Source organism: Xiphophorus couchianus, chromosome 14 (genome assembly GCF_001444195.1).
Source record: "Xiphophorus couchianus chromosome 14, X_couchianus-1.0, whole genome shotgun sequence".
In the NCBI taxonomy this organism is placed as follows: Eukaryota; Metazoa; Chordata; class Actinopteri; order Cyprinodontiformes; family Poeciliidae; genus Xiphophorus; species Xiphophorus couchianus.
The window spans coordinates 171968-190768 of NC_040241.1; the positions used below are offsets into that span (position 1 = coordinate 171968).

The 18801-nt window shown below is 41.3% G+C and overlaps 2 protein-coding genes across 7 annotated transcripts in view; both read right to left on the minus strand.

Moving 5' to 3' along the window:
- Positions 1-13796, minus strand: part of tspan5a (tetraspanin 5a) — a 37613-nt gene extending 23817 nt beyond the window's left edge. For 4 of the 5 annotated variants that reach the window (XR_003598141.1, XM_028038310.1, XM_028038309.1 and 1 more), the window contains exons 1-8: positions 13412-13796; positions 5948-5998; positions 5613-5759; positions 5345-5515; positions 4480-4605; positions 4293-4340; positions 4023-4139; positions 3869-3930 (exon numbers count right to left, since the gene is read on the minus strand). Coding sequence is in view for 4 of the 5 variants with exons in the window: in XM_028038310.1 (XP_027894111.1) it covers positions 3869-3930; positions 4023-4139; positions 4293-4340; positions 4480-4605; positions 5345-5515; positions 5613-5759; positions 5948-5998; positions 13412-13492 (803 nt within the window). In the remaining variant the exon portion in view is untranslated. Of the gene's footprint in view, positions 1-3868; positions 3931-4022; positions 4140-4292; positions 4341-4479; positions 4606-5344; positions 5516-5612; positions 5760-5947; positions 5999-7651; positions 9055-13411 lie in introns of those variants that run through there. The other variant, XM_028038312.1, reaches the window with a different exon arrangement.
- An 843-nt stretch (positions 13797-14639) lies between these two features.
- On the minus strand, positions 14640-18326 carry LOC114156833 (uncharacterized). Of its 2 annotated transcripts, none has more exons than XM_028037356.1 (3): positions 16714-18326; positions 15668-16503; positions 14640-15516 (listed from the first exon to the last, which is right to left on the minus strand). In XM_028037356.1, exons 2-3 carry the CDS (start codon positions 15948-15950, stop codon positions 15101-15103), a joined length of 699 nt encoding a protein of 232 aa, XP_027893157.1. In that variant the 5' UTR covers positions 15951-16503; positions 16714-18326; the 3' UTR covers positions 14640-15100. The 2 variants fall into 2 exon arrangements, with proteins under 2 accessions (XP_027893157.1, XP_027893158.1); XM_028037357.1 differs by having other exon boundaries at positions 15668-15883; positions 16714-18325.
- Positions 18327-18801: the final 475 nt, after the last annotated feature.

Consider the following 18801-nt stretch of genomic DNA (forward strand, 5'->3'; position numbering starts at 1 on the left):
ATTGCAAAATATGAATTTCTTTTTACTTTAAAATATCACGTTACTTTTTTTTTTAACTGTGATCTGACGCCAGAGGACCTTAAATTTAACACATTTGTATTTATACAAATTGTGTTAAATTAAATTTTGTTGTATACTAAAGGTTCAGTATACAACCAAAAGGTTCAGTATACAACTTAGTCCTTAGCCTAGTGTTAGGAACTATAATCAATTACGTCAAAAGCAGTAGAAGAAGAAATGCTGCTTTTCAGCTGAAAACTTATAACAGCAAGTCAAACCTTTACTGGAGCTCAGGAATCGGCCACAAAACCACAGAGCCTAGTGCCTCTCTACTGTGTAGGTGGATTAACACCCTAGAAGATCAGGGTTCCCGATTGAAGTCATGTATGACACAACACCAAAACAGAGGTTATATACAGTTTGGTGCTTAGCAAACTATCATAGACTCATCAAACCCACCAGCTACAAATACACATAGACCTGTCACGATAGACAATAAATCAATTAAACACACAATAAATGAAAATTATCGACCTCATTTTAATTTATCGGATTTATTGTTTCTTCCTGCTGTTGGAAATATTAATTTAGTTATGCTAGTTTTAATGACGTTTAAACTTTAGCGCATGTTGAAATATTAGATTGATCATGATTGTTTGAGTAGGCCTCAATTTAGGTTAGATTTAGACTCAGTTTAATCCACATATAACTTAATCAGTAGAACATTTTTCTTAAATATAATGAGCACAATTTGATTAAAATTAGTCTTATCAGTAATTTTTTATATTAGATCACAGTCTTAAGAAGTATATAAGTCATCTGAAAAATGTTTTAGTTCATTATAAACCAAAGAAGTGGAAAACTAATCAGAAAATATTGAATGCAACAGGTGTTTTGGTATTGAAACTGTTCATGTCTGTTTTATAAGAGTTTGAAGATATTATATGAAATGTGCTAATTTCTATAATCAAAATCTGCTGTTTGATGCCCTGGGTCAGAGAAGAGATCAGGAGAGCTCTGTGTGGTTCAGGAACCAGTCTCAGGCAGTTTGAAATGAGAAACACAGATAGCTGATAAACTTTGGTCCTGCTTTCTTGAGTAACATGTTTCTGAATGAAATGAACACATCTATTGATGCGTACATCTGGAAAAGTACGCAGGGAGGACGGCTTAGACAGCGATGAATTCATCCCTTGGCCTTGGTAACACCTGCATGGCCTCTGGCATGAAAAACAGCAACACGTCATTATGAACTGTTTGAGACCATCTCTAAACGGTACGTTAGAACGCATCACACAGTAAAGAACCTGCCTTGATATAAAAGTAACTGAGCTAAAACAGCAAGCCAGATCACTGAGGTGGAAGTCTTAACTGCCCCACACAGTGGTCTCCGAAGGCGAGTCTTCGTATTTTGCATTTTTTCTCAGGTAATTAATGTTTCCTTTCTGGCTTTGGTCTCTGATGACGATGTTGAGCTGTTGGTGTGATTTTATGCTTTTGATTGTTTGAATAAATTCTGGTTGATTGTGAAGTTGATTGTGGACGTTGTAAGATTGTCGTAAGGGGAAAATCGAGGCAAAATATCATGTAGTGTGAACTGGGCTTAAGAGAGGAGGCGTGAGCTATTGCTTCATGTAGTTGGATATGCCCATCCTCTCTATCTAAATCTAAAGGTTATTGAAGGGCAATATAGTATACAGACTTCATATTCTGTACTCTTTTGGTTGAATGTAGTTTTAATTTCCACTTTGGTTTTACATTGTGTTTAATTTTTATTCAAGTAAATTTTTTGTTAATGAAGACAGAGTTCATTTGATTTTGGTTGTTTTATTTATGGTTGGTTTACCAGTTCCCGTGTTAAGTGTTCTTTTGAAAATAAAGAGTATTTATTTTTGGCAGGATGTACTTGCATTATTATGTCATTACCATTACATTGGTTTAAAATGGTCTTTAAACAATATTATCGTTTATCACAATAATTTTTGAGACAATTAATCGTTCAGCAAAATTTGTTATCGTGACAGGCCTAAACACACATACAATTCTGTGCGTGCCTGTCTCATGAGTAGTAAGCCGATGATTTCTTGCAGGAGTACGGTGGGGGTCGACGCATGGACAGAGGGGGGGGCACCCTGATGAAGCATGGAGGAGGAAGCATGAAGGAGGAAGAATGATGGATGAGTTTTGGCATTGCATTCCAAAAGTTCAATAAACCTTCACTCTTTATTCCTCACACTAAGGGAGTAACAGCTATAATGACAACTTTTTAAGAGTAAAACTACTTTTAGTGGTTTAAGTCTCTGTCTCTGTCCAAAGGTCTTTTTGCACTGCAGGTCCCAGCCTGGCGCCCTTCAGCCCAGTCCTATTGTACGCCAACCCTGGTCGTTTTGCATTAAACAGAGGAACAGCTGGGCGGGGGCCGGCATGTCAATCAAATTTCTCCTAAAGCTGCCGAAGCGACTGAGGAACAGTTTCGTACCCATCCAGCTGCTTCTGTACGTGCTGGTCAGTGAGGGAAACATTTACTTGTGTTTTTTCTGGTAACAAACTGCCATGAAGTATAAATCAATTTTTTACTTTTGTGTTGAACGTCTGTTTTATAATATATTTACTACCAATGCCAAAAAAAAAAAAGATTTTCACTTCTGTGCCAAATTCACCAACAGCACAAGTAGTGTAAGGCTGCGTTCACACTGCAGCCTGAAGTAACCCAATTCCAATTTTTTTGACGTAATGTGACCTGCATCTGATCTTTTCATGACAGTCTGAACAGCACAGGTTGGATTCTTTTCGAATGCAACCCAGGCCACTTCCATATCCGATACACATCTGATTCAAATGTGACCTAACATTCAAGGTGCATTCATCTGAACTGAACATCACTGATACTCAACAAATCTCCCTATTCTGCATCCTGATATGTACAAGCAGGAATAAAACAACAACTATGACAGACTATAATGAGGATTAAGTTGTTAATATGCTGCTCTGGTCAGACAACAACTTCAAATATGTAAGCTATGCTCCACCGTTAGCATCCATGTTTACTTCCGCAAACACAAAAACACTTTTTATGGCGGTTGGCAGAACACTAAGAACGCGGATGCTATTGCGCCCTGTACTCCGCATATGGAACACTTTCAGGTTGTTTGCCCGTTTACACTGCAGAACACATACAGGTCACATATGTGTGGCAGTGTGAACGGCCCCGGCAAAAAAATCTGATTTGACAAAAAAATCGGAATTGGGGCACTTCAGGTTGCAGTGTGAACACAGCCTCAGATAAATAGTATTTCAAAAGAGCAGAAGAAATCTTATGTTTTCTGAACAATAACAACATCTGTTGTTAATTTGTTGCTAAGAAATTAGCACGTCTTTTGGTAACCAAGTGCCACAAAGTAAACATCTGATTTTTACTTTACTCCTATGTCTAAGCAGATAACCAGTATTTCAAAAGAGCTTATGTTTTATAGACAATAATTAATTTGGTGTTAAGAGATTAGCGTTTTTTTCTGGTAACAAACTGCCACGAAGTATAAATCAGATTTTTACTTTTGTGTTGAATTTCTGTTTTATAATATATTAACCACTAATGACAAAAAAACCCACACTTCCACTTTTCTGAAAAATTCAACAACTGCACAATTCTTGTTAAGTTAATAATTATGATTTTGAAAGTTGAAATTATTACTTTGTATCACCTAATTATGAACTTGACTTCCATGTCATATGCATCACTACTGAATTATGAATGACACCCATGAGCATAAATATTACATGTAAATTTTCTCAGATTGTCTGAGACTGCAAAGTAAGGTTAGAATGATCATGAGAACTAAGAGCAGATGAAGGGTTGATGGTGTCTCACCAGCTTGCCCTCACTGCCTCGATGTCACTCACTAAGTTCTGGGCCAAACAAATCCCAAAAATCTGTCAAGAAAAGAAAACCAGACATACTTCATAAAGGGAGAAATACTTTAGTTTCACTCTTTCTTTAATAATAAAACAGGACTAGAAGTGACCTGCAATAGTGCCACTCCAATGAAGATCCCAGCCACCAAGGTGAGGTTATCCTGGAGCCACCTCTCAAACTGAGGAACGCAGCCTTTCACATTGATGTAGTCCTTCTGCTCCGAGTCCTGTATGGGCACATATGCAAATCATCATCATTATCCAGCTTTCACGGTATCTGTAAATCACTCGTCGATCACTCATCAATGTTAAGAAGACCTTAAACATTCCACTGAGGACAAGGATTACAGTCCGAACTTTAGCAGAACTAGCTAACTTACTGGTTTTGCTCTGATGTCATAGCCACACTGAGTGTTTATCACATCCTCCTAGAGACAAAAAGAAATTATCTCTAAAAGATTTGAAAGCCATCATGCAGGAACCATGTGAATTCTGGTATTGAATTTAAGTCATTTGTGGTGCAACAGCTTCTGCACTGTGACATCGACAGAAAGAGGCCAACGGTACCGCAGGGTCCTTGGTGCAGCAGGAGAAGGGAACCCCACATTTTTCCCGACTGGGATTTCCATCAGTGCAATTAAAGTAAATGTTCAGGTTCCAGTCGTCTGCTCCGAATGCGCCACAGCACTCCCACTGCAGTCAGACAGAAGAGAAACACTTCAGGGACTCCTGACATACTGTCAGGTCCTAGATCCTTTACTGGCATCTATGTGGCGTTAAGTCTTGCTTGGGTCATAGTGTGTTTTCTGCAATGGAATTCCAGAATCAGTATGTAAAAACAACCCACTCCATCTAACACGTCATAATTTGATCTCCAGCTTCTTTAGACCTCACAACAGTTCTACTGATTGAACATAAAAACATAGTAACGCAATAAATGTTGCTTAAATCCAGCAGTAATGACCTGATAATTGCACCACTTAATCTCATGCTACATTACGCTGACCAGACGGTCACCCATGAAAATTTTCCCCAATTCTTTGCTGGGATAAACTAAAGGACCTGACCTACCTTCTGGTACTCAGGTAAAAATGATTTGACTAACTGGCCCAAAAGTGAGACTTGACAATGGAGAGGGGGATTATATCCGCAAACTGATGGACATTGGTCAGGCTGATCAAGATGAAAATCATCCATTCCCAATGACTACCTGACACCTCAGGTTAAGTTGTATTACAGTGCAGTTAGAATCAAAAACACAGTACATGAACAGTTTGGCTCCAGGTCCATATAGATTTTTTAAACTCTTTTTATGCTTCATTCCTGATAATCTGCGATGCAAAGACTGCTGGACGATTTGAAGAAAGAAGACTAAAGTAGACGTATGCCACAGCCATGCCTCATCACATTTACTAGGTATCCCATGACTCACATATTCCTGAGTGAAATCAATGAGGTTCTGTAGGTCGATGTCGTCCCTATATGCCCGGATGTTGTTGTTGATGAATAGGTTGAGTTGGTCCTTAATCCAGTCCTTAAAAACAAAGGCCAGAACTCCTGTTGTCAACTCCAGGAAAAAGATGATTCCCAGAAACACGGAGAACTAGAACAGGAAAAGAATCATGAATAGAAGTAAAATCAGAAACAGGAAGCAACCTTTTTTCACTGTGCATTCATGGTGCTTGCAGAGTAGAACATACAAACTTAAGCAAAAATGTATTTTCCCGAAGAGCTCCAATGCAGCCGGCAAAGCCCAGAATGAACATAACCCCTCCAACTACCATGAAGAGCCACACAGGGTCAAGACCCCCCAGGTCGGTGATGGACGAGATGTTGGACAGGACCCCCTAGAGAGGACAGGACAACACACTGGATGTGAGTCAAACAGTTGAGCCTCCTCTGTGTCATGTCATGTTTGGCAAATAGCCAAAGTGACAGGAAATAGCCAGGAATTATGGTACTGGCACATAGATAAAGCACCACTCTAAAATTATTTTGTTTGCAGTTTCAATTAAAAAAATAATAGTGCGCTCACCTTCTCACTCCATGCCCACAGTCCAATCCCTACTAGGGTCATGCCCAGCAGCTGCAAAACACCAGTCACATCTTATTACTGGGAGATTGTACAGATGCACAGAGACACAATGTTGTTCAGGAAAAAATACTGAAATCCTTTCCCTGGGACAGCCTCGGTCTGTACTAGATGGCATTTGTTTAACATTATCAGCAGTGAATGTTATTCGCACTCCCTAAACTTATATGCATTTTATCACAATTTAGTGGGTTTTATGAGACAGACCAACAGTAGCATCTATGAACATCACTTTCTAGTCTTGCTACAAAATCTCAGCTGGTTTTAGGTCTGAATTGTGACTAGACAATCATGACGCTATACTATGAATAGAATAGAATATGATATGATATAAGTCATTTCATTGCATCTCTGGCTGGATGTTCAGGGTTGTTAGGGTACCCTAACCCTGGAAGGTCAAACACTGTTGCCCAGCTAACCTCTACCTGCTCACACCACTCAGACCATACGATCCTTTAGGTCAGCTAAAATCTCATCTCTTTTCTCTGGCATGTGTAATTGCGTAAATCTGGATTGTGTAAGAGACGCTAAATAGTTCTTTGAAATCCCAATGCTATGTTGTATTCTATTTGCTATTTTATGATTGTGGATATAACTGTGAAGGACTTCAGTCAACTTTTGCTGTTTTTAAATGTGCTACATGAATAAATTTGGCATTGTAGACAAACCAACATCTTCCCTCCTTTGCAGCAGCAACTAACCATGGCTGAAAATCAAAGCAGGCAGATGTTGATTAAAGACTAAAACTTTGCTAAGATGAAAATAACACCTATAGAAGAGTTTTTTTCTCCTTAGTTTGAAAGGCAAAAACAAGGGCAAAAGTGCTGGTCTTAGATATTTAGTCTATGAGACAGGTGGACATAAAGGACAGATTCAGCCTTTCCTGAATGGATCACCCATCACGCCTCGGATCATGCATCCATGCCTTCATGTTGTGTTGACCAAACTCTGACCCAAACTACCCAAAAGTCGAAGCTGAAATTGAGAAGGACAACATATCTAAATTTTTTATTTATTTATTTTTTATTAAGATTGTATTGGTTCTAGTAGCCTTTATTTGAGAGTGGTCAAACAGAAAAGTGGGTAATGAGGGGGGGAAAGGCGGGAAGGAATTCCGGTTCTTCTTAGAGAGCCGGCTCCTTCGGCTCCCAAACAACATTGGTGGGAGTGCCATGGTGGCCCAGGAGTAAAGCACAGCCCATGTATGGAGGCCTTAGTTCTCCTATGGCTATCACAGGTTCAAGTCCATGCCTGATGACCTTTAGCAAATTTATTATCATCTTCAGTCTCATATTTTAGCATAACCTGGCAAATAGGAATGTTTTTACATGATAAATCCATTTGCATTCCTTGTTCCCTATATGGGAATCCTTATACTTCCTCAATTTTATGTATTTATCCTGTACACATTCTTACTTTTGTATAATATTTTAATCTAATTTTAATTACCAAACAACTGAACAAAGCACTGCAACCAAATCTACTGAACAGACCCATAATCAGGGACAGCTGGTATAAGTGGGCTAGTAGGGCTAAGCTCTCCCTGACATTTACAACAAAGTTAAAATAAACAACTTAAAAATAACAGCCTAAAAATAAATACATTTTAGAAATAATGTATCACATTTTGTCAAATTTATAACAAACCTGGTGTCAAACCGCCTGAGGAAAATCCCAGGGTCTTTCAGAAGAGCTAACTTCTGACAGCCCCCTTCAGAGTTACTGTCTGTCACGCTTCAGAATGACTGACATGCGTCTAGCCACGCCCCCTTGGTCTGCAGCTCATTTGGGCTAATTTTGGTAAACCCAGGGCCAGCCCACAGCCACAGGATTTATCCAATCAGGATGGACTTGTCTCGAGTGCGAGTGTGTGTGGTTTAGCGTAAACTGAGCAGGTGCGATGGGGAGCAATATTAGCATAAACGAGGTGGATTATTTAATTAATAATCCATTTTCCTTAATGTCTTTTGAGGGAAAAACTTCAGGTGAAGAGGTTGGGGACAAACCTGAGGATATTCAAATCCAGCAAAAAGAAAAACAGCAAAACTGCAGTTTCTCGGTGACTTGGTTCCAACGAAAGGAGTGGCTAATGGCAAGTGTAGCTAATAAATCTCTTTTCTGCTTTCCATGTTTGCTCTTTGAGGAGACACAGTTTGGACCCAACAAGGAATTGTTGATCTGAAACATCTGTCTCAAAAAATTGCCCCCCCCCCACCCCCACCCCCATGACTCCAGCACAAGCCACATTGGAGACAGTTTGAAATTGGCTGGGTTAACATCACCTGTCAGCTGGATGAGGGCCACCGCATTGCTATACAGAGGCACAATAAGCTGGTGCAAAAAAAACAAAACACGCATTATCACGGATTGTGGATTGCATAAAATTTTGTGGGGCACACTATACACCACCACTACGGGGGTCTGAAGAATCTTCGTCCTCCCTGAATCGGGGTGTTTTTCCGGATCTAGTTAATCAATTTTATTTTTAGACAGTGAGCTGGCAGATCACCTGTCTGTACATGTAGATAGCTAAATACACCTCCAAAACCAGCCAGAATGAGCTCCTTGATTGCATTATAGAGGTTCAATCAAGGATGAAATTTTAGAAGCGCCATTTGTTGCTGTTCAAGCAGACGAAACTACAGATGTGGCCTGTGAACCAATGTGTGATTGTGTTCAGGTACAAAACTGTATGCACCACAGTGGAGAGATTCTTAGGCTTTCCTGCTTGAAGATAGGTCTGCAGAGGGGTTTGAAAAGCTTCTGAAAGAAAAGCTCCAGCCGTTTAAACTAGAAAACAAACTAAATGCCCACACTTAACGATGGAGCTGAGGTGATGAGTGGCGCATCCTCCGGTTTGCAGGCCAGGCTCCGGGAAATATTTCCTTATACGCACTTTGTGCACTGTTATGCCCAACAGTTAAACCTGATCATTCAGAATATTTTTTGCAAATCTTTCATCTTTTGGAACATTTTCTTCCAAGTCCTATAAAACAGTAGTCCCCAACCGATCCGGGGACCAATTGGTACCGGGCTGTGCAAGAAATAATTAAATATTTCCGTTTTATGTATTATTTGAGTTTAGAGGATCTTTTATTTTAAAAATCCTTTAACCAAAGTTTTGCGTGCCAACATTGAGCCCACAAGCAGCAAAAAGAGTAAGAAACAGATCAGATGTCTTTGAAAAGTTTCTTTGCGAAGGGGAAAAGGCCCAGAGAAGAGACAGGAGAATGGATTTATCCCAGTAGGTGATTCCCATATTACAAGCCCGATCTGCATGATATGGCGTGACCGATTCGCTAATGAGGCAATGAAACTTCAAACTGCTTCGCCACGTGGAGACCAAGCAGGCTGTGGTTAAGCAACACTTCGGGTGTTGCAGAGAAATTTTTTTTTTGGCATGATTATGAATCATAATACCTGTCCAAAAGTAAAATACATCCTTCCATTTTCTTTACACACTTGTCCCTAGTGGGGTCGGGATGGGTGCTGGTGCTTATCTCCAGCGAACATTTTGGGTGAGAGGCCAGGTCAGGGCAACACAGAGACAGACAGGACAAACAACCCCCCCCCCCACACACACACCTAAGGAGAATTTAGAGAGACCAATTAACCTCCCATCATGTTACAGTCATGTAACATGACACTCATGTTTTTAGACTGTGGGAGGATGCCGGAGTACCTTGAGAGAACCCACACATGCACAGGGAGAACATGCAAACTCCATGCAGAAAGACCCTAGGCTGGGACCTTCTTGCTGCAAGGCAAGTTGTGTGTGTCTTGTCTCTATGCTGCTGTAACTGCGAAATAATTTCCCTGCTGGGATGAATAAAGTAATTCTATTCTATAACAGTGCTACCAACTGCGCCACTGTACACATTCTCAAAGCTTGCGCTATCCAGCTCTATCTACAGCATGTCTTCAACATGAGCCTGTGCCTACAGAGGGTCCCTGTGATGTGGAAAACATCCTGCATTGTTCCAGTACCAAAGACACAGCATCCCTGTGACTCCAAGGACTACAGGCCTGTGGCGCTGACCTCCCACATCGTAAAATCCTTTGAGAGACTCATCTTGGAGCAGCTCCGCACTCTGGTCCAATCACACTTGGACCCCTTGCAGTTCGCCTGCCAGCCCAAACTTGGAGTTCAGGATGCCATATCTTCCTGCTGAAAAGCACATACGCTCACCTGGACCAGCACTGTGAGAATTATGTTTTTTGACTTCTCAAGTGCATTCATCACCATCCGTCCGGCTCTACTGGGTGAGAAACTGACGGTGTTGCACTCACGAAACAGACAGGAGTCCTTCTTCAGTTTCAGCAACTTTATTTGCCCCATGATTTGTGTGTTTTCTTTTGGAATTGTTTTTCTCAGAAGTAGATGGGCACAGACGGACAGAAAACCATTAGAAAGTTTCTTCTTTTTCAGAGCTACAACGTTACAAATGATCAACTGACACCACTTCCGCTACCCAACCAAACAGTGACATAGCACGCAGCTGAGATTCTATAATGCTTCTGAGGTTGAACAAAAACAACTGGGCAAATGAAATATATTAAATAAATGAATAGAGTGTTTTATCCATAAATTTTTTAAAAAAGTAATAATTTAAATAAAATACTTCTACAACACTGGCGATGCAGGTGGATCCCCCCTTGTGTACTGGATTGTGGACCAATAAAGTGGGGAAACGACTCCCTCTCTCTTTCTACCTCTCCTGTGGTGAGCTGCTCACTGGGTTTGGAGCTCCTCCCTTATGATGAAGAACAGTGTTCTGATCTGACAGAGCAATGGCTCTCAGTGAGGAGCCAGCTCCCGCCATTCACTTCAAAGAGCCAGCTCCAACAGCCGAAACGTTCGTGACTGACCCATCACTAGAAGACATGTGGCAAAGGTCATCAGCCCGGGACTTGTACCTGTGACTGCCGTGTCGAAGGAAGCCAGAGTATCCGGAGAGAACCCACGCATGTACAGGGAGAACATGCAAACTCCATGCAGAAAGACCCCAGGCTAGGACCTTCTTGCTGCAAGGCAACAGGGCTACAGTCCTGCTCACCATTATTGGCACCCATGAAGTTTAAGTACATATAATGGAATATTTCCTGAAGGAAATTCATCAAGTGAAACAACATTTTACTGCTGATAGCTTGTGCTCGATGCAAAACAGCAAATAATAAAAAACATTTTAAAAGATAAACATTATGAGGAAAACAAAGAAAAACATAATATTTACCATGTCAATGGTATTGGCACCCTTTCCAGCAAATCAGTATGAAAACCCAATTTGGCTCACCTGTTGCAAATCACAAATAAAGATCACTTGTGATGAACTGCCTCCACACATGTGACATGAATTAACCAATGAATGATCATGTTGGTACTTTAAAAGCCACCTGTTATTCCATCTTCACATGTGACAATGGTAAAGACAAAGGAGCTGTCTGAGGACACCAGAAATGCTATTATTTGTAAGCACAAGACCTCCAAAGGGTATAAGGCCATCTCCAAAGACCTCGGTATCCCTGTTTCAACAGTGAGTAATGTTATTAAGAAGTTTTCCAGGCATGGAACGGTCAAGAACCTCCCTGGGCGTGAGGGGAAGAGAAAAATTGATGACAGAAGTCTTCGATGGTTGGTGCGAATGGTGGAAAAAACATCTAAAGACCAACCTGGAGCAGTCTGGTGTGATTGTTTCAACAAGTACCATACGGCGCACACTAAACAAAGTGGGGCTTTATGGGCGGAGGCCAAGGAAGACCCCATTGCTGAAGAAAAGACATAAAAAAGAACGCTTGATCTTCGCAAAAGAGAACCTGGACAAACCTCAAGCCTTCTGGGACAACGTTTTATGGACAGATGAAACAAAAGTGGAGCTTTTCGGTAATTCACACAAACAATATGTTTACAGACGGCGCAATGAAGCCTTTAAAGAAAAGAACACCATACCAACAGTCAAGCATGGTGGAGGATCCATAATGCTGTGGGGCTGCTTTGCGGCATCTGGTACTGGAGGCCTTGACCGTATCACAGGCATCATGAAATCAGAAGACTATCAAGCAATTCTAGAGCGAAATGTCTTGCCCAGCGTAAGAAAACTTGGTTTGAGGCGAAGATCCTGGGTCCTCCAGCAAGATAATGACCCAAAGCACACCTCCAAAAGCACGCAGGCATGGTTGAAAGGGAACAAATGGACTGTTTTAAAATGGCCAGCAATGAGTCCTGATCTCAATCCAATTGAAAATCTTTGGAGGGTGCTGAAATCTGCCATTGGAGAAAGGAACCCTGCAAATGTACAAGAGCTTGAGCATATTGCAAAAGAAGTCTGGGAGAAAATGCCACCCGAGAAGTGCAAGAAGCTTATAGATGAATATAAGAAACGTTTGGAGGCCGTCATTGCTGCCAAAGGCTGTGCAACCAAATATTAAGGCGGGGTGTCAATATTAGTGCACATGCTGGTTTTCTGTTTTGTCCTTTGCAATTAAAATATTTATGTTGAAATGGTAATTGTCTTTGTTAAATTACTTTGGACCTCAAATTGAAAGATACTGCTGATTTAAGTTTTGAATATTTCCATTTATTTCTGAAGATATTCACTCAGCTATGCAAAACATGAAGGGGTGCCAATAATGATGAGCAGGACTGTACCAACTGCGCCACTGTGCAGCAAACATGCTGCCAGTCTGGATATTCTCTGAGATCAAGGAATCTACTGCTTACTGGGTACTAAAGTTTTGTCACTTCAACCCTCTTCCTCTTTATTCTGATGCTCAGTTTACACTTCAGCAAGTTATCTTTACCTCAAAGGCACAATTTGTTGGCCGGTGCTATGGTGATTGGCTCATTTGTGTTAGAAAATTAAACAGGTGTACCTAATAAAGTAGGCTTTGAGAGCATATGCTCTTATTCCAATTAAAAAATTATTTCTGACCTACAGTCATCGAAACCCCCATTTTAAACCCAGCTGGTACAACATGTTCCAGATTATTTTATCATCCAATGATGCCTCTGCTGACCTCTGTGTAAGGTGGGTTAAGCTCCCGGTATTTCAGGATCCTAGCAGCGCCCCTGGGCTGAGCTGAAGGTCGCTGAGGAGCAGTGCGCAGCGGTGTGCGGGGTTAACATTGACAGTGCTGCGGGTTTATTCAGCTGTGTTCTCTGTGTCAGCGCTCAGCTCTCATTATCACAAAAAGCCGATTAGCTGCGTGTGTGCAGGAACAGCTGCTTCTGTCCGGACCCCATCGCCCGAACAGGGCCACAGTAATAACAAGGCAACGATATGAGTGGAAACTGAAATTCAAAAAGAGCCATAAAGTGAAGATGAGTCGGGCTCCCTCCCTAACTTACACAATAACCCCCAACTCTCCTTGCTGGAACAGAGGATAAGAATGACAGTGAATGGTTCTTACCCAGAACAGGATGTTGAAGCCAAAAATGAAGTATTTGATGCAGCAACTGACTTCGTGACCTTTGAAATGATTCCCCGACATGTTTGAGCATCATCTGCCTGTGGCTGCGAGGAGAAACACGGCCTGCTTCACAGGCTTTGTGCTGGGCGAGAGGGAACAGGTTCAGCGCTCCGGAGATGCATTTCCCTTTGTCCGCTTCCAGTGTCTGCTCAGACCCGCGAAGGAGACATGGTAGACCGCAGAGTGGCAGCTCACCGACACCGAACCGAACAAAGACCTATCGAGGCGAGTTGGTACCGAACAGTCCAAAAAATTCTAAGCGCTTCTCCGTTATTCGGGGCTAAATTGCGCCTACAGAGGGAGGTGACGATGCTGGGAAGGTCGTCAGTGATTGGTGGGGAACATACATTAAGAATAGGAGTGTAGGCCAATCACATTAGAGAAATGTTGAAGCACTTCCTGTGCTGATCAGAATTAGAAATAATAGGAAAACCATAACTATTTTCGATCTAGAAAATGAAATTGTACCAGACAAATATTTTACTGATAGAATTTCCGGAAGTAGAAATTATGTTAAGCTGATTTTCAAAGGTTTTCGGAACTAAAACCTATTACCCTGCCCTTTCCATTATTACAAAGTACCATAAGCGCAGCTTTTAGCACTTCTGCTCAACAGCAACGAATCCCACCTTGAGGGTCTCTCCACATGAGGCTGTGGTTCTTTCTGTGTACTCCTGCCCCCCACCCCCGCACGCTCTCCTCCCACGTCCTCCCACTACCGTGCAATGGAATTCTAGAGGGTCCTGCTGATGATCCAATCTTTTCATAGAGTTGTGTTAAACTAAACAAATCTAAAAAACGGAAGGACACCAATCCTTGAGAGTTACTGGACCTGGAAGCTATGAATCATAGCACAGGATTCAAATGTTGCAGTTACCGACTGTGCCCACTAGAGAGCAGTCACGACATATTTTAAAAAGTTATACAAACAGGTGCTTTAAAGTTGATAGATAGATAGATAGATAGATAGATAGATAGATAGATAGATGGTAAGAGTAATTCTCACTCTTCTGACTTTTTGTCTGATTTAGAAATTAAAATTTCTGTTCTTTACCAAAAGAAAATCTGAACAGTGTCACCCCTCTGTATTTATCCCCTATGAACTCTGAATGAATGAAATATTAATAAATAAATGCTCAACTGATTATAGCAAATAGAGACTCCTACCTTAAGATGAGCATCTTTGCTTTATTATACAGTGTCAAAGACAAAGGAGGTTACATGTAGGGAGAACACAAACCCTGACAATGGTTTAAAGACGACTAAAAGAGCTTTAGCAAAACCGCTAATGCATTCAGACTGAAGAATGACTTGGTCTTCATCCCTCTCAGATTAGCCTTTAACTATAGTCTTCACGACTAGCTAGTCTGGATTTATACTAAAAAAAATAACTGCTTACAACCTTGAAGGAGCTTCACTTCAAAATTCTGCTCTATCTGAATGTTGTCAGCTGGCTGTTTGAATTATTTATCACTGGTTTCTCAGACAAGCTGAACTCCATTTGAAATTACAGAAAAATGCATACTCATTCAAAACAAAACATACTGTTTAGGAATTTCTGCCATCGGATACAAGAGGAAATAAACTGTATAGTTTTTCCTTGAATTTTCTGTGGTCAAGGTGATGTCATTAGAACTGAAGAGGCCGTGCTTCGTAAAGCACCATTAAGGGTTCCTGCAGAGCGCCTCTGCTCAAACAGTACAGACTCTGTGTCAGCGCTTCATGGAGGACCAAACTCCCACTCTCATCTGTATACCTCAGCTGGAAGCCCACCACCTCCAGATGCTGCATAACCAAAACAGCGGACACATTGAAAACATCGTACCCAGAAGAGGGCCGCTGGTCCAGCGTCAGCTGCCTCTCCTCCAAAGCAGGAATTTCATTCAGATTGTGCTGTGATGCAATGATGCTGTGCAGGGTCACAGTGACCGTGAGAGGGCATGAATGGAGGGTCTTCCTGTAGAGGACCAACTCTGCACCCAGCATGGAGAGGTTCAGGCTGCTGATGTTGAACCAGATCCATCCTTGTGGAGCATGATGGGGCCCTGGGTGATACAAACAGTAAAATACTGCATTATTCGTTGTCTCAAACAGCTACACAGGCAAAGCTATTTGTGGAGGTACAGTTCCACAGCTTCGTCCTTCTTACATGATAATGGTATTAAAATGTTTTCCTACAAAAAACATCTTTCTTACCATCAACACTTCGAAAACTCTGCACTAGGATTCCATCTGATCTTCCAAAATCTTGAGCTTCCAGTGACTCCAGATGTTGATAGATCCTATTCATATAAGGATGAGGTTTGGCCTGATGACTCGCCGACACTTTCTTGATATGCAACATTTCTAAGATAGCTTTGCTGAGCCCTTGAGTCACCTCTGCATTCCTGTGCTGCTCCTTCAACAACAAGCCTTCGACAGAGAACATCAGAAAGATCAGGCTTGCATTAAAACCCCCAAAATGCACTCCTCTGACCATTCTGAGCCAAAATTATTTTCCAACCCGTCTGGTATGATAGAACGTTTCAGCTAGAGTTGGACTTCTGCTAGCCTTCACCCTGACAGACCAGTTTACACGTCTGAGCTCTAACAGTCAAGCAGGAACCACAGGGGCTGTCATGACTTTCTGCATCAGTCCACTGCTGAAGCAGAGGAATGTTATTCCTCCTTGACAAACACTCTCCCTGTGTTCCTGTGCAGAGTGCCTAGAGATTCAGATAAGCACATCTGAATCTCAACACTATTATGTGCCATAGCAACAACAGGTTTTTGTTTTCAAGTTAGGGGTTGGGGTATTAAAACACGAAAATCAAGAAAGAGAATAAACAATAAATAAAACTGCTACAGATACAAATCTAATAAATAGTTTAACTTGATCAATGAGAGAAGGTCCGAGGGATGTCAGAACTTCATAACAAGAACTTCTGAGTTCCTGTTATTGTAGCGGCTACTTGGAATAAACAGCCAGACACAGGGAGTTCCAAACAGGTGCAGTTCATTCTTGACTTTTCTTGTCATAGACACCATGAAAACTGTAGCATGAAATAAAAGGATTCAGAATTGTTGGACATGCTTAACTCTTGTATAAAATTAACATATTAATGTTCACACATACAAAAAAAGAATACATTGTGTCAGCATACACTGTTTCATTTTTAAACAATAAACCAATGACGTTCTACTCCTTCTTAAATAAACAAATAACATTTCTTATCACAAATCACAATTGCGCATATTTATACCTCATTTTGCTTTCCAAGGGCGCTATTTTAAAGATTTCCTTCAGGTTCCATCAGGATCTAACACTGTCTCGTCGTGCTTAGTAAGAACAGGAAGTGCATATCACAAAACACACGAAGAAGAAATATACCGTTCTTCAAAATAAAAGCATAAATTAACCACTAGGTGTCACTATTGGACCAATGAACAAGGAGGATTTTATCATTTGGACAGCGGACACATTGAAAACATCGTACCCAGAAGAGGGCCGCTGGTCCAGCATCAGTGTAAAGAGTGTAGCTATTTACACTCCCACCAAATCCTGTCACAATCAATGTACAAAGTAATACATAAAGGGTAAATAAATTGAACAGGATTTCTTGACTCTACTAAATAAATATGTTTGCATAAAACTATCATGGAATAACTGAACTGTACGAAAGTTGTTCATCTGTTCTCATCAATTTTCCAAAAGAAGAACTAATTTCTGGATTCGTATCTCAATAACTGAGGGTTTAGAAGAGGAATTTCACTTTCGCTCTCCGACTTGAACTTTGACTCGACAGACCAATCAATCACTGCCTTGAACAGTTTCAACCACTCGTCCTAGTTGCCACTGATTTCTTGGAAGGTTACCATCTTTGATAATGACAATGTCCTCTTTCTTGAGGTTATGTCTCATGGAAATGTTCAACAAATATTCTCTTTTCCAGTGACTCCAGAATTGTTCAATAAGATACTGCACTCTCCTCCATCTCTTTGTGGCAAATAGGTCCTCTATAACAAACACTCCAGGGGGAGGGAGAGCAACCTTAGATTTCATCATAATGAGATGGTTCGGTGTTATGGGCTCCAATGCTCAAGGATCATTGATTCCATCCACTGTTAATGGGCGGCTGTTGACAATAGCCATGGCCTCACATAGTAATGTCCTGAGGGAGGCGTCATCAAGTCGGACTATGGACTATGCAAAGGTAGCATTCAACATGTTTCTGATAGTTCTGATCTGTCTTTCCCAGATACCACCTGCATGACTGGCAGAGGGGGAATTGAAAACAAATTCACACTGTTAAGCGATCAAGAAAACTTCTAGTAACTTAGTGTCACATTGTTTAAGTGCTTGCATGAACTCGTTCCTGGCACCAACAAAATTAGAGTCTTGATCACAGTGCAGTTGTCGTACAGCTCCTCTAATGCTAATAAAGCATCTCAGTGCATTTATCAATGAGTCAGCTGACAAGTCTTCGAGCATTTCGATATGGACAGCTCTAGAGTAGAGACGTGAAAATTAGGCCATATCTTTTGTACTCTTTGCAGGCTTTCTTCACAATGAAAGGGCCAAAACAGTCCATGCCACTATACGTGAAAGGTGGAGAGGATTCGACACGTTCTTTAGGAAGGTCAGCCATTCTCTGCTTGTCCGCCTAAGTTTTCTGCAAAACACAAAATCGCGTATCAGCTTGGACATCAACTTACTCCCACCAATGACCCAGAATCCATTGGTCCTAAGCTCCATTCGTGTCTGGCCTCGACCCTGATGGCTTGTCTTAGCATGGTAGTGGGACACAATCAGCTTAGTAATATGACTGTTGTTGGGTAGTATCACTGGGTGTTTGACTTTAAGACAGAGAGATGACTGCTTTAATCTCCCTGGGTGTTTGACTTTAAGACAGAGAGATGACTGCTTTAATCTCCCACCCACATGGAGAAGTCCGTCAGACCAGATAGGATCAAAACTGAAAAGAGCGCTGGTGTTTGGAATGTTCTTTTCACTTTCCAGCATCTTTACCTCATTTGGGAAGGCTTGCTGTTGTACAATCTTAATCACTATTTCAGCCTTTTCACGCTCTTAAACAGTCACATGTTCACTATGTTGTTGCATTGAACCCAGTCTCTTGATTCTTGCAACGACCTTGAGAAGTGTTTCCAAGAGGAAAACCGATTCAGGAGTTTGAGGATGTCATTACTGCTTTTGACTTCAGTTGCAAGCGCCTGAATTGTCTTTATTTCAGGATCACTGACAAGTAATTCTGTTGGAGTGCTGGGTGTTAGGTGTAACTCATGCTCCCAAAGAAACCTCGGTCCTTGCAGCCAGTTTGTCGAATGAATAT